We start from the raw sequence: 15,682 nt of genomic DNA on the forward strand, positions 1-15,682 counted from the left end.
CTTGGAAACAACATGATTTTGATTTTAAATGTGTAAATTGTGTCTATGTAATGGCGGAATCAGTTGTGTTACTATTCTCCTTTTTTTCTTTTAATTTTTGTTAATTTAATAAAGTTTGTTAGCATTTTAATGTTTCATACACATATTTGATGTTATTTTATTGTATGTTCCTCATACCTTAAAAGTAGTTTGTACAGGCTACCAAATGTCTTCAACATTACAAAATGCTATACTTTGTACTATATACACCATGACCTGGTCAAACTTTAACAGACATGGAAATTGTTAGCTATTGCAGGCACAGACAAGGGATTATCTGAAGTGATGAAAGGAAACTGCTATGAGGCCTGAGAGGAAGATGGGAAAAATTGTAAACAAATATTTCCACCAATTATTTCCCCTAAGAGAAATATTGCACTGATTATTGCCACAGGGTTGATTAACCTCCCTAGCGGTATTCCCGAGTGTGGCTGGGGGTTAATTTTTAGTATCAAAGGCAGTAACCCTGAGCCACACTCAAGGTGGAATTGCAAGAGAGTTTTAAAACTTACCTGGTCCCCATGTGCCTGTAGCGTTCTCCAGCAGTGCCCGCGGCATTGGCATCCTCCAGCGATGCCTGCCCAACATCTGTGTCTCTGGCATGTGAACATTGGGGACCCGAGGCCAGGGGACGCAGATGTGGCCGGGCCGTGCGAGCTTGCAGCTGGACTAGGCGGGAAATTTAAAATAATAGGAATTCTTAAATTTACCACTTTGACATTTAAAAATACTTATTATTCAGACCGCCAGGGAGGTTAATAAAGACTGATTTTTTTTTAATAGAGATAACAAATCTTCACACAAACTTATTCAATCATGTCAAATGCAAATGCTTGTTTACTTTTTTCTTCTGCATATTACTGGATAAAGTGAACAATCCTATTAATATTATTTAAACTGTCAATATTTTTAACTCCTCAGAACCAAATGCTGTCTTTTTTCAGAAACATTATCCACCTGCTGAAACAAGCACAGTTTAGGCTAACCACAAATACATTGCTAACCTTCTTTGGTACACAGCAGTCTCTCTGCAGCCCTATCTACACCTGCAGGTCATGGTTTATCTGAGATTTGGTTACAACACCCTATAAGGCTGCATGATTCATTACATTGAGGCCCCAATCAATACTTCACTATAGAGAGATATCATTTTTATTTAAACCCCTGTGCACAAATGTATTTTATTACAATTTACATATTGCAATATCTATGTGTGATAATTTGCTAATTGATTCAATTTTCATGTCAAGTTATGAAAGAACTTGCTGGTGGATAACTGGTGGATATTTCATTAGCTGTCATTTTTTTTTGTACCTATCTATCACTCTTTTAGAGTCAGAAGATGCGGGCAGGATCAGATATATTGAGCTGCCATGGGTGGCACAAAGCTATAAATTACCCTAGTTTAAACTTTTAATGACAGAGACCAGGTTAGAATACACATAAAACATTGCTTTATTAACTGTTTTTGCAATCACATTGAAAGAACGCAAAGGATCTTTTTTGTCATGAGCAGTGGGTTGTGGTCCCATGTGTCTTAAAGCAAATGCTGGACGCTAAAAAAGAGTAAAACAATGGCAGACAAAACTATTCCAAGCAACACAAATTGCATGCATATACAGTAACACTGAACTATTTCCATATAGAATATTGCTGTAAGGAACGCCTAACATGGAAAATGTACAAAAAGGAGAAATAGGTCTTTGCATTAATGAAAAATACAATTTTTTTTCCGTCTACAAAGGAATTTCTAATACAAGAAAATAAATATTGCAACATAAGCCAAAAATAATTTATAATTGCTCTTTTCAATATATTTTCAATATTTCTCTTTATATTAACAAATGGCACATCAATTTTATTTTTCTTAAAAAACAAAGACAGGAGTGTTACCCCTGTGACATTCATATAGTTTTCTGCATCTGATGTGATATCATACTGTTTCACTTGCTGAATGGAGAGACTAAGCGGAATTTTCTTTAAAGAACAACCATCAATACTGTATAGCTGCAGATACAAATTATGGTGTTAACTTTTCCTTTTCAAAAAACAATATAAACTTTCATGAAATGTAATACTTGCCCACAGCTAACAATTAACACATTTTTCTTGTGGCCTGGTTTAAGTGCATGTGGAATGTGTTTGTATATATCTTCTTTATTATGTTTAGAAGATTTTTTTCCAATTTCAGTTGTTAGACTTCTGCCAAGAAGTGGTGCTCTAGGCTAATTTTAACCAAATAGTTATGGGTTATCCGAAAAACCTTAAATTTACACACGTGACTAAATGAACAGTGGAACAGAAGAATGGAACTTTGCAGGTACGCAGTATCTAAAAATGACTATCACTTTAATGAGCAGTACCAATAAAACAAACAAACATGACAGACATATATAAAAATAATTGTGACCATGATGTTGGAATCAAAAATCCTCATAATCACTGTGTACTCGCATTTCACACAAACTGATTTATTAAGAGAAACACCATTATTTATTTAACTTGCATCAATCATCAATGCATCAATAATTATTACAACAACCATCCAACAACCCCCCACATAAAACAACTTCCCCAAGTACAGTGTTGGATGGTTCTTGTAACAATGACCACTATGTATATAAAAGAGGGAATTCTTTAGTGCCAGCTTTATCTTTAACATAGGTTTGATTTGGATTGGCATTCAATGCTTTTGCGCCATTAGAGGTTACAGATCCCAGTCCCTAGCTCCCCCCTTTGTGTGGTACTGAGGTTTCTACAGTATTGTAACCACAACTGGACAATGATTCATGCATGATATATAAATAATGGTGTTTCTCCTGATGAATCAGTTTGTGCGAAACATGTAGAGGAACACAGTGAATATTAATATATTTGAATGCAATATTATGGTCACAATTTTTTTTTGTTATTGCTCATTAATGCGATAGTAAGTTTTAGCTACTGCATACCCAGAAAGATCCATTCTTTTGTTGTGGTTGTGTTAAAAAAAAAAAAAAGAAGGGTTGTTTAAGTGACCAGTCAGCGTTTAAATTGGCTGGTTTTCCTCTTGAGCTAGGATCCTGTGAGCAACAGCCTATTCTTTCAGTCAATGTCCAGAACAAAATCGAGCTCCAGCCAACATTTTCTCTAGAATATTAGCTACCCTAGTGGTCCATTATCCAGCTTAGCAAAACGATGAATGAATGAGACTTATCGCGTAAATTTAAAACACAATGTACTAAAAACCAGGTCACATCATAATTTGTCCAGCAATAGGTAACTGTAAATAAAGTAGGTAATTAAGGCTGACCCTTGTTCCAATTTCTCTAAACACTTCCAGGTCTCAAAGAAAAATATTTATCTCCTATTAAGGAATGAGTCCTTAATAAGCATATGGAACATTTTTCAAAGGTACTCAATAGAGACATTTCCCGAAAAAATAGTTTTAGGCACACTTACTAGGCCACCACACAATTTCCGAACTTAGTAACTTTGCCTAAGTAATTGTAATTTAGTGTAAGCTGGAAAAGTTTTTTAGGGGTGGATCACACATAATGTGGATTTGTCTGGCTTCTAACTTAGCTTTCTATTCAAACAGAAGCCTTGGTTAAACATTTTCTGGGATGTTGAGTGTTGACAAGCCATGAACTGTTACTTTTGTCAATAAATTGTGGCAGAAGGTAACATTGTCTAGTAATTTTGTATGTTTATGATTTTACAAATCCACAATAATTAATTTGGGCAGTAAAAAAGTGAACTATAACTTTATTTTTTTGAAGTGTCAGCATTCCTTCATATAAAATGTACTTTAGATATTCTTTAGGCCAAAATACTGTGTATATTAGACAAATATACAAAGAGCAATTCAAAAAACATTTTATACCTTTCATTTGCAAACTGGGTTCTGTCTGGTAATAAATCCTTTCACCCAAGATTCACCCAACTTTCACTGTAAATTAACACTAAATGAATCCCTTCAGGTTCAATTAGAAAATGAATCGTAACTAAAATGTGCTTCCCACGTTAAATCAAATGTAAAAACATGTAACTTTTGGAGAAAAGTTGGATATATCCTGGATGAAATGGTTTTACAATATGTTTTAGTTAAAAGCATTCAAATACATTTGGTCTTTTTGTCAGACCACATAGTTGTAATATTTGGTAAGATACTGATACATTGAAAAGCATATGGACAACTTAAAGTATCATTGAAAAGCATATGGACAACTTAAAGTATCATCTTTAAGTGGATTTTGAGTGCCATTATAAGCTTTCCCTTTTAAATACTTTTTATTTTTATTTAACAGTGACAGTCAATCAGAAAACAAGTTATCTGGGTTGGAAGTTAACTTTTACATATAGATATCTCTGTACCTCTGTACTTAAGCAATGTAATGTTTGCACAAAGTTGGTTGTCCTTTAAAGAAATTCTGTTTGCTGTACTGATCAGGCAAATAACACTAAAAGCAGGTCATGAAGCAGTGGGTTGTGGGTAGCTTTGTATCCATAGTTTAACTGAAGCACACAGAAGCAATAACATTAAATGCAGCATATTACTTATTGGTATGAAACCTACACTAGTAATTGTATCTAAAGTCTACCAAGCATGTAAAGTTGAACTAGTCCTAACCTGTGTTTAACATTTTGTAACACACAAACCATTTATTGGCTCCACTATAGTAAAAGTAGATGCTCTGTGATCCAAACTGATTGGATTCAGCTAACTACTAACAGCCATTGCAACTGTCTGTTTTTGTTTTTTTGCCTACTGGCAATGAAGCCACATGTAAAATGTGTCGTAACAATGCTATATAAGTTAACATCTTACACAGCATTAGACTTTATTTATCAGAGTGCTAGAACAATCTTTTTTTTTTCATGCTTTTCTTTTTACATGCTGCTTGTGAGAATGGAAGAAAAAGTCTTGATCATTGCTGTGGTCATAAAGATTTTTTTTCCAGACACTGATAAACAACATTAAGTATATCTCTGGTATAATTATTGATTGTTTTTATTTCAGTTTAGTTGTATGAAACAAACTAGTGGAGTAAAACATACAAAAGTATAGTTGTGACCTTTTAAGCTGGTGGTACCGCTGTTCATGAAAGGTATTTGACACTATACTCATTACAGATTATGTAAAGTGAGTTGTAAATGAAAGCAGCAGGGGGTGCAGTCCTTACTTTCTAAACTTTTAGCTGCATATACAGATGTTTTTGGATTTCTCCTTTTGGGTGTTGTGAGCTCATATGGTTCACAATTCAGATAACTGCGATGTATGCTTTTTACCCCCATGTCCGAACTGTCTGTGTGACTTTTTGTCATGCACAAGTATTCTTTGGCATCTGTTGAATCGTTTTCTTCTGATGTAAAGTATTCTTTGAGTATATTTTGCTTTGTTGGAAAAGCTACAGGTTTGTAGGCTGCAGAAATGCCCTATTGTTTGTGATTTTTATTTTCAATGATATGACCTGTGGTTTTCCCTGAGCTCACCCTGGGGTTACACAAACTGCAAAATATCAAATGTATATTTTAAGAATGCTGAAGGATAAAATGAGATGTTTAGATGCATGCATGGCAGAAGCACACAACATGTTTAAGGCTTATTGTATGTTGACAAATGTGCTAATCTTCTCAAAGTTTTAGTCATGTCCCTGTAAAACAAAGAAAAATGCGTTTTGCGCCATAATTGGCAATGGAAGGTTTTAACTGCATCAAAGCATCACAGGCCTTCTAACAACTGAGTTCACCCATACATGTTAGCAAAGGCAAAATTATGCCATCCTCCTTAAAGGATTTTAAACCATGTCACACACATCAAATTAAACATTATTATTATGCTTTAAATGAGTGATTATTTTTACATTGTCATTGAATTTTCAGAACAAAAACTGGCTACACAAAAACCTTGACTTGAAATTTACAGATCTCTCAAAAAATTGAAGTGCAAACGAGGTAAAGACCTGAGACATGTACATCTATACAATTTGCAGCCAACATAGGTACAACAAGAAACAATGGTTGAAGCTGGTAGTTGGTACTAGCCCTGTGAAATGAGTTAGGACACTTCACCTATAATGACATGACCTTTAATGGACATCATAAGAAATGGTTCTCAAAATTGGAAGCGCTGTATTAGCTCTCAGCTTCAGTGTTTGGTACAAAGATATTGTTGAATGTTAGCAAAAAGGGGTCCATTATTTCCTAAATATATACAGCACACTGATAATTATTGAGTAATGTGAACAGTGCAGAACATATGTTTTGCTACCCATATATGGGAATATTCGCCTAACTACTCAGATTTCAACCTAATTTTACAAAAAACTGGCCAATGTTTTGGAAAACCACATTACACCCACCTGATTGATAAAAGTTATATGATACACATAGCACAGTAAATGCATCTGCTCATATATATGCGGTCATTGCACAACCTGTTCTTGTCTGCTTAGAACTAACAGACCAGGCAATATATGCAAGTCCAAATGCCTTAAAAATCAGGTTACCTGTGTACCAGATCTGGCTCAGTAGCCTGTTTACATGTATATGGACAGTCTAATCCCTACACTGAGAGGAGGGCTTTTCTTTTCTTAAAGTAGGAACTCATATGTTCCTTAAAGTAACCAGGAAGCGCCGTTGACAGTCATTATTACAGAAAAGATCAAGATGTCACAGGTTATGTTCAGTGCAATTTAGAGGTCAGTATCTGCCTTTATTAGCAGAGTTTCCGACAAAAACACATATTTGAAGTATCCCCCCCAGAGCAGAGTTTGCGACAAAAACATGTTATTGAAGATCTTGGAGGAACCTTTACTATCCCTCTGAAGTCAGTACATGGATTAGTTACCAGATCTTTCCATAATTTCCTCAAAGTACCAGTTCACACACTGATCACTGTAACAAGTGATCTGCAAAAAATGTTTACCCTTTACTTCCTCTGTTCTTTTGACATTAAATGCCATGTTGTCTGTATACAGTTATCACAATTATCCTCCTAGTAAGACTGTAGATAATTCACATATGTGTAAACATTCTCAAGGTTTACCCAACTTTTACCCAAAATTCAGACAGCTTTCACATTGGATTCAGTTAGAAAACTTATGAATAGTGCATAAATTCATACTTAATTCACACTTTTTCTAATTGAATCCAATGTGCAAAATGTGTAAACATATATGGGTAAAAATGGGTGAATCTTGTGTAAAAACATTTTTTTTTATATAGATACGGTGTATTAATATAGATTTGAACCCCCTGTGCTAAATAGGTAATTAAACTATTTTTTCGACCCTCTTCTCTGACATGATGACCAAAAGATTTAAAGCATTCTTTTGTGCAAACAAATGGACAATGTTAGAAATCTAAAATGTTGTTACTTTTTTGAGATACATCTTTCATGATGCCAAGTTGGCTAAATTTTTAGGTGTGGTGGTACTTCAGTAATAATAACCATTAATAACAGAAGTGATAGAGGCAGCTCATTGTGGCAAATACAGTTGTATATATCTTTATAATGCTGTTACAAAGGAATGATACACACATGAGAAATTAATAGTAACTAAATCACGAGAACTGAAGAAATATATTGATGAATAGGTGGTATAAAATGTCTTGTTACAAAACAATTACCTAAATTGTCCCCTCTTGGCTCAACCACATAAGAAAAGCCTAGTTTATCCACCTGAGCAAGTAAATACAACTAGCTTTTAATAGGTTTAGCTACAATTGTTTTCCATTGTTTGCACATTCCTTAAACAAGTGTAGCAGATGTATTGATATGAAGTGCCTTTTATGGCTCATAGTACCACATACATCTGCTATGCACTCAACTGTTTTAGGCCAACAAAAAAATCCCGGACGGAAGAGAATGAGTTGGAGAAGAACACTGATTAAACCTTTAAACAGCTTGAGTTGTCTTCCCCTACTTAGAAGTGCTTTCTTCAAATAAGCAATTATTTTGTGCTTTTTTTTTCCAACTATTTGCTTATTTTACTATTTTTTATGTTTTTGTTTTTTTTTTTAAAAAAAAACACAATAAAGGCAGGGCATTTCAATGTATGTTTTTAACATTGTCTTTACATAAAAAAATGCCCATGTAACTTTATCCAATCATTGTTTGACAGTTTTCTTTGGGGTAACAAGTCATTGACTTATGTACTTTATTAAGTGGCAAATGTATGTATTCTACCATAAAACATTTACAGTACAGCAACCTGTTGCTGTGAGGTTTAATGTGTCAACTAGCAGAGAAAGACAACTGTGCTGAATTTGAATATGAGTTACATATATGTGACTATATGTAAGACATTACAAATATATATTACAGACTTCTCTGGAAAGAGCAGATGTGTTGGAAATGGCAGTTATTTCTTGATGCAGGCATCATTGAGCTGTACAGTTTTTTCCAGCTGGAGAATTAAGATGCCAAAATGCTCATTCGAACAATATCATCATTTGATGGGTCAAACTGACTAAGTTGCACTCTTGCTTGACTTGTCTCCTCCTCGGAGTCGGTCATCTCAGCATCTGAGTAATAGCCATCAGTTTCATTGTCTAAATGGGGGTTTTCTTTGGGCATTTTATTGACTCGAAGTCCATTTGCCCTTTCTGGATCTTCACACTCTGTCTCCAAATTTGCTTTTCCTCCCTTTGGTAGTTTAAACCTCACCACGGTTTTTGCACAACCCAAAGACTCAGGCACTTTGACAGGAGAATCAGACTGGGATTGTGTGCACTTTACTGTCTTTTCAGTGTTTACTTGATTCTGAGCCAAGAAACCATGCCCAACATCAGACTTCAATACAGAGCCCTTTCTTATTGTCTTTTTCTCAACAGGCCCCTTGGGGTCTGAATGTACCCTGGCAGCTGTCTTGCCAGTTTTTTTTGATTTAGAGTTGTAGCCAGGAAGTATTTTAGTCTCATCTGATAAATATTTTGTATTATTCAATTGGGTAGAACTATCCTGTGAATTCCTACAAAGTGTTTCAGGACTGTTTCTTGATAGTTTTTTCCTACCATTCATTCTTGTTTTGCTTTTCACCTTTTTTACAGTCTCCATTTGTTTGAAAGGGGATTTGAGCGAGTTATCCATCATAATGCTTAACAATGTCTCCTCATCCTGTAAAAGTTCTTCTGATAGAAGACCAGAGGTGTCATTCTCCTTGTGACCATTGTTTAAAGCCCACTCGCTCATTGTGATGTTCTCAGTGGTGATCTGAACTGACTGAGCAAGCCAGCTGTTAAAAAATGTACCATCTAATGGGAGTGTTGAGGACAAACCTGGAAAAAATATTTTAGCTCATTAAAATACAGTTTCTTTCAACAATGACAAATTTATTGTTAAAAGTCAAATAAAATATAATGCTTGGCTGCTAGTGTTGACCCCCTTCTGAGAAAGCTAACTGACTGGCAGTTGTGCTGAACCAATAACTTTTGTACGTTTAAGGACACCGACCTTAAATATGTAGAACAAGAGACTCATAAGAAAAGTCAATACTTTTTTGCAGACATGTGCAATGTAAGTGACTCAAACAATTCAGCTACAGGGACTGAAAAATAACGTGGCAGCTAAAAGATCCAGAGCACAGCAATGGCAGCCTTTATTTCTAATATGACAAGTGAATTTTCAGGAAAGATTCAAATTATTTGAGAAACAGACTATCCCTTTCACACTTGTACTATATACAGTTCTAAAGATAATTTTCCATTTTATTAACATTTTTAAATTTATATTACCCAGTTGTCCTAAAACAGAGCCGCTTCCTCTTCTTGTCCTTTCCTTTTTTTCTGGACTTCCTCTCAGACCATCTCTGCCTTTTCGTTTTGGATCAGCTTTTTTACCCTTTATTTTCGTCTTTGCCTTTTCTGTTAAAATAGATAGTTGATTTAGAAAAATAAATACCATACATACTTAATAATAACTAACATATTTAAAAGTTATCAATTATTACAGAACTAGTATAAGAATAATCAAGTTTTTAAAAAGTGAATGTATAGTTATTTTTACTTTTTGGAATAAAAAAAACCCACTATATCTGCCACAATGCAGCTAAAGTTTGATCTGTTACATAATGGAGTTAGGTAATAACGACTGAAGTTGTCTGGAGCTGATGGTGCAGACAACTTCAAAATGACAACATCTTGTAAAAACAGGAACAAATCAGAATGATAACAGAAGAGCCAAGAGAAACCCTGATTTTTTGAGCTGCTTGAACACACTGTGGAAAGTTAAAGAAACCTAAGCAGTGAATGACCAGATTTGTTACCTCCAGCTGCCCACACATGCTAAACTCTGGGGCCTGTCCAGGAAACTAGAGTAATAGTCATTTGCAACTTGTATCTACTCCACACTACCAGCATATGTAAAAGAATGGAAAAAAAAGACACCACTTATTGCTGCATGCCACTTGAAGTCAGATGTTTCTTTGCTTTGACCGATGAGAAAGTCTTTCCTTGGAACAATGCAGCTGGGTTTTTTTTGTATCTTAAGGCCGTAAAAATCGTATTTAAAATTCAAATATCTCTCATGAAAAGGGATGTACTGTGCAAAACTTTACAAGTTGGCTAATGTGCTCTACAGGAATCAGCTCAGAAAGCAAGAGTATTTTACCAAACTTTATCTTTTAACATTTTGACTGCCAGGTCCACTTTCTGCACACATGCTAAGGGCTTTTTTTTTTTTTTTTTTAAATAAAAACACTCTTAAAACCTATACGACATTTATTTTCATGTCACATGATATTATAAAACTGCACTTAACTTCCTTATAGTGCACACAAACATAACACAGCCTCTCCAACTAGTCAAAAGGTAAAACCGAGAGAAGTGTTAGCTGTGTCAGTACTAGTTTAGGCTTGAATAATGAAAAACAATGCAGCCACCATACAAATGACTGGGTATCTGCTATGGTAAGGACATTAGAACGTGAGACCCTTTGAGGGACAGTTACTGACATGACTATGGACTATGTAAAGCCCTGTGTAATATGCCGGCGCTATAGAAATACAAGGTATTATTTTATTAATTATGATAACCTAAACATAATATATATCCCTAAAAGACTATAATATAATATATATCCCTAAATAATATATATCCCTAAAAAAACATAAGATTAACATTCTCAACCAGCATTCCATGGAATTGTTGGGTTCAAGAGGTTGCTGGGGGTTCCTTAAGCTGTAGCCGATTGACACCCCATCTAATGGTGTCTGTACAGTTCTACATTCAGCTGCATAATGCCAACCAACTTTTCACCGGACTATAAGGGGGCATTTTTCCCACTGACCATCAATGTAAAGGCTAATATTCCTACTAACTCTAGATTAATTCATTTTAGAAGGCGTTTCCTGGGACCTAAAATTATTTCAAGTGTCCTGCTGAGTAAAAAAGGATGCTACAGAGAGAAGTAGTGGTTAGATATGTAGGGACAATCTGACTGCCTCAAAAAGCTGTGCCAGCTGCTGTTCCTACAAACAAATACAGCTATTTTTGAAGACTTGGAAGTTTTTTGCCTATGCACCCCTAATGCTCAGTTTTTAGAATGTAAACATTAGAAATAAGACATAGTTTTCCAACTTTCTGATTACCATTATCTACAAGAAGTCTTGCTTACTAGCTTCTGCAGGTGCTTCATAAGCATTCAATTTGTTGCTGTCTCATGAAAGCATCTTTTGTTTAATGGCAATGTTAGACTACCCAGATTGATGTTTCCCTAAGAATAACAGGCAGGGATGAATCTACCTACAATTTTATCATTGGGACCTGAAACAGTTACTTGTGTGAGTTGACACCTTCTTTCACTCTCCTTGTTGAAAAGAAAAATGGATCCTCCAAGTAGCATTTTTAATGTATTTTATTTTTGTAGTTAGACAAAACATGTTCTGTGGGTACTTAGGACAGATGCAAATACACACTAGATAATCTATACCTAGGGTTATGGATAAATAAAAGGAGTTTCCCATGTTACGCACAGACATTGGATTGTGTAGTACTATTTGTACTGAAAAACAAAAGTATTTGGCAAACAGCATCGGGGAGTTGAAAGCCTTAATGAATGAGGAGTATTATGACTTAGTTGGTATTGCTGAATCCACTAAAAATATTTTACCTTGGAAAAATAAAGTACAGCAAATATAAAAAAAAAAATCAATGTGTATTACTTATACCATTTTTTTAAACATTCTTTATTTATATGTTTTCAAAATTTCCACATAAGGGAATAGGGGAAGGTGAAACAGGTGAAAAATTGAACAAACAATTGAACATACATATTATGAGTTACAAAGAAATTGAACAAACAATTGAACATGAGTTACAAAGCAAAATATGGATATGGGGGTACAACAGGTCAAAACCAGTTAGATCTACAAATGACAATGTTCCAATAATTCAACCAGTGCAAGGTACCAAGAAGAATTACAAACAGAACAGTACAGGGGAATGTTAGACAAAAAGCATAGAGTCCGAGAATAGATGGAGTACAGTTGCATGTCGTGCACCGGATAGCAGATAAGGGCCAACTATCTGGGAACTTTAGTACCCTGTGACAATGGTGTGGCCTGCATGTCTTCTAGCAGCTGTTGGGTTAAGTAACTAACATCAATACTAAGTGACTCCAAATCATAGGGTCCCGGTTCCCATGCTCCTAACGTGCAGTGAAGCCTGAGACATGTAACCTCAATTCCTGACCTTGGCCATATGCATTAGGAGATAATCAATAGGAGGAACATAAATTAGACAGGTTAGATAACTGCCTGTAAGGGACATACAGGCGGGGGAAGGGGGGGGTTAAGTCAGGGGGTTGGGATAATTAGGGGCAGACCAAGGGGCCAGGGCAGGGCAACAGGGGAGTGAGGGCCATTGGTTTTGCAATCTTGGGTGATCCGATAAGTTTATTGTACGGTCTGGGCATCATGCTGTGAAGGTGAGAAATTAAGACCAGTAGAACCTTGTATTAGAGATCTTTCTGCTAGTCCCTCGATTGGAGGAAGTAAGGTCCCCCGTACGGTGGATCTCGTTGACCCTTCGCAACCACAGGCATACCAAAGGAGGCTCAGGATTCCACCAATAGGCAGCTACAGTGAGGTGTCTAATCACTGAGTGTTTGTACATTTTCAGGGAAAACATGTTGTGTTCTAGGAGAAAAAAGGCATCTGTCATCTGTTGAACAATGGATCGTATATTTGACCAGAAATGACGCATCTGCGGGCATTCCCAAAAAATATGAAGGATAGAGCCTACTGCCGTCTGACATCTCCAACACTGGTCGGGCACACTCAAAAGAAGACGGTAGAGTCTTTCGGGAGGAGGTACCATCCTAATAGCAATTTAAAACTGGATTCCTGGAACCTGCTACTAATGAACACTTGCTATACTATGTGTCCAATATAAGATCCTCTCCCTTCGTTCCCCTGACAGTGTGATTCCAAGGTCTGATCCCCAAGCTAATAGAAAGGCAGGAGTGTAACTTGAGGGCAAAGCATGCAGAAGCCCATATTTAACTGAGAAAGTTTGTTGAATTTCCCGCCCCCCCTCCACACAGTTGTTAAAAGGGAGTTAAGGGTCTGCAGTAGGCAGCAGACGGTCTGAGAGTTTGCAGGAAATGAGAAAGTTGAACTGACCTCCAAAAATCTAAACAATACTCTTGTGACTTGACTAATAAGTCTGCCCTCTCCACCCAACCTTTGTATCAGAGGAAATGATGGGCTCTTCAAAGATCAGCTGACGCTAATCTCAAAAAGTCTGGTCATCCAATCCCGGCGGATAAAACAGGTTGCCCAGGATGGGAAAAAGAGGTGAGGGAGAAGGGTATATATCCTCATATAAAGTTTATGGAATTGTCTTACTCAAATTTCATTAGTGTAGCCTATCGTGGGCTGTAGCTTAAGTCCTAGTACAGAAGTGTGAGGTAGCCATGGTAGAAGGTGTAGGGGGATCGGGGTGAAAGATTGTTCCAGAGATATCCACTGTTTACACTGTTGGTTGCGGCACCACTGTACAGCATGTGCAAGTGTGAGCCTAAGTAGTAATAGGGCAAATTAGGCACCCCCAGGCCTCCTGCTTTTTGGATCACATAAGCAAGGTTCTTCAAATCCTAGGGATTTGTTTTGCCATATAAATTTGAAGATTCAAGAGAAGAGAGTCTTGAAAAAAGAAGCTTGGGACTTTTACTGGAAGGGTTTTAAAAATGTAGAGAAATCTAGGTAGTATGTTAATTTTGACTATACCAATACACCAAGTCCATGAGAATGCAGTTCTATTCCATCTGTGTAAATCGGCTCGTAATGCGGAAAGTAGAGGAAGGTAATTTTTGGGGAACACCTCAGAAAGATCATGTGGTATTGCTGTGCCATGGTATGTGAGTGGCCTGGATTTCCCAACGGAAAGCAAAAGAGCGTTTCAATTGGAAGCAGAGGGTGGTCAGTAGAGATATGTCTAATGCTGCTGATTTGGGGTAATTTATTTTAAAATTTGACAATGAACCATACTCTCTCAGAGCTTTTAATAGGTTTAGTAGGGAAACGGTTGGATCAATTACTGAAAACAGCAAATTGTCCGCGTAGGCGGCAACATTTTTCTTCCATGGGTCTCATTTCTGGTCCCTCAATTATTCCCAAAGCCCTGATGGTATAGAGCAGAGCCTCCAAGGTCAGTATGAAAACCAAAGGGAACAGCGCGCAGCCTTGTCTCGTGCCATTAGATATGTGTTGGGAGGCCGACAGCAAGCCATTTACTCGTACAGTTGCAGTAGGACATGAATGGATGGCCCGTATCCATGCCAGCATATGGAGGCCCAGACCAATGTGTATCAAGGTTTGTTCCATGAATTGCTAGTCGACATGGTGGAAGGTCTTCTTTGTGTTGGTGGACAATAACATAAGAAAGACTTTTTTGGAGTTAGCATGATGAATCCAGTTTAGCATCCTTGCTGTGTTGTCTCTGGCCTCCTTGTCTATGCATGACTTTTTGGTAAACAGTTTTAGGTTTTGATTAAGAAGAGAAATAGGGCGATCACTTGCGCACCATGAGGGGTCTTTGCCCTCTTTGGGGATGACCGTGATTGTAGCCAGCAGGGGGTCTAGGGAAAACAGATTCCTCTCAGTTAAAGTGTTGTAGGCATTTACAAAATGGGAGTCAGGTTTATCCTCAAAGGTCTTATAATATCTGGAACTGGAGTCCTCTCCGTGGGGGTGTCCTGTATGGCTAAACGGAGGTCCTCCACTGTGATAGGTGTCTCTAGTATTTCTCTATCTCAGAAAGATATGGCATTTGTGAGTTGGAAACATAGGCTCTGATAGCCTCTGCCCGTTCATCTGTCAAAATAGGAGGGAGAGGGCGTGAGATGTTGTACAGGTGCTCATAGAATTTGCAAAAAGAGTTGGCTATATCTTTGGTATGGAAGAGATTTTGTCCACTGCTGTCTGTGAGAAACAGTATGAAGGAGTGAGTTTTTTTGTGCTCGGAGTGCGTTAGCCAGCATATGCCCACTTTTTTTCCATGTTCATAAAATGCTCTCCTGCATATAGCCAGGGTAGCCTTGGTCTTATGCAGGCAGAGCATGGACAGTTTCTTACGCAGATCGTGGAGCTCCCTACCCTTGGCGGGATCTAGAGTAGTTTTGTGAGAAATTTCCAGAATAGTCATCTGCTGTAAGATG

At 36.9% G+C, this 15,682-nt stretch overlaps 1 protein-coding gene across 5 annotated transcripts in view; it reads right to left on the reverse strand.

The window, feature by feature from the left end:
- Positions 1–1,470: 1,470 nt before the first annotated feature.
- Positions 1,471–15,682, reverse strand: part of JADE2 (jade family PHD finger 2) — a 256,030-nt gene continuing 241,818 nt past the window's right edge. For all 5 annotated transcript variants that reach the window (XM_072400764.1, XM_072400761.1, XM_072400763.1 and 2 more), the window contains 2 exons: positions 9,760–9,888; positions 1,471–9,303 (listed from right to left, as the gene is read on the reverse strand). In XM_072400764.1, the coding sequence (XP_072256865.1) occupies positions 8,441–9,303; positions 9,760–9,888 (992 nt within the window). In that variant the 3' untranslated portion in view covers positions 1,471–8,440. The remainder of the gene's footprint in view (positions 9,304–9,759; positions 9,889–15,682) is intronic.

This window comes from Pyxicephalus adspersus, chromosome 2, assembly GCF_032062135.1.
Source record: "Pyxicephalus adspersus chromosome 2, UCB_Pads_2.0, whole genome shotgun sequence".
NCBI classification, from domain to species: domain Eukaryota; kingdom Metazoa; phylum Chordata; class Amphibia; order Anura; family Pyxicephalidae; genus Pyxicephalus; species Pyxicephalus adspersus.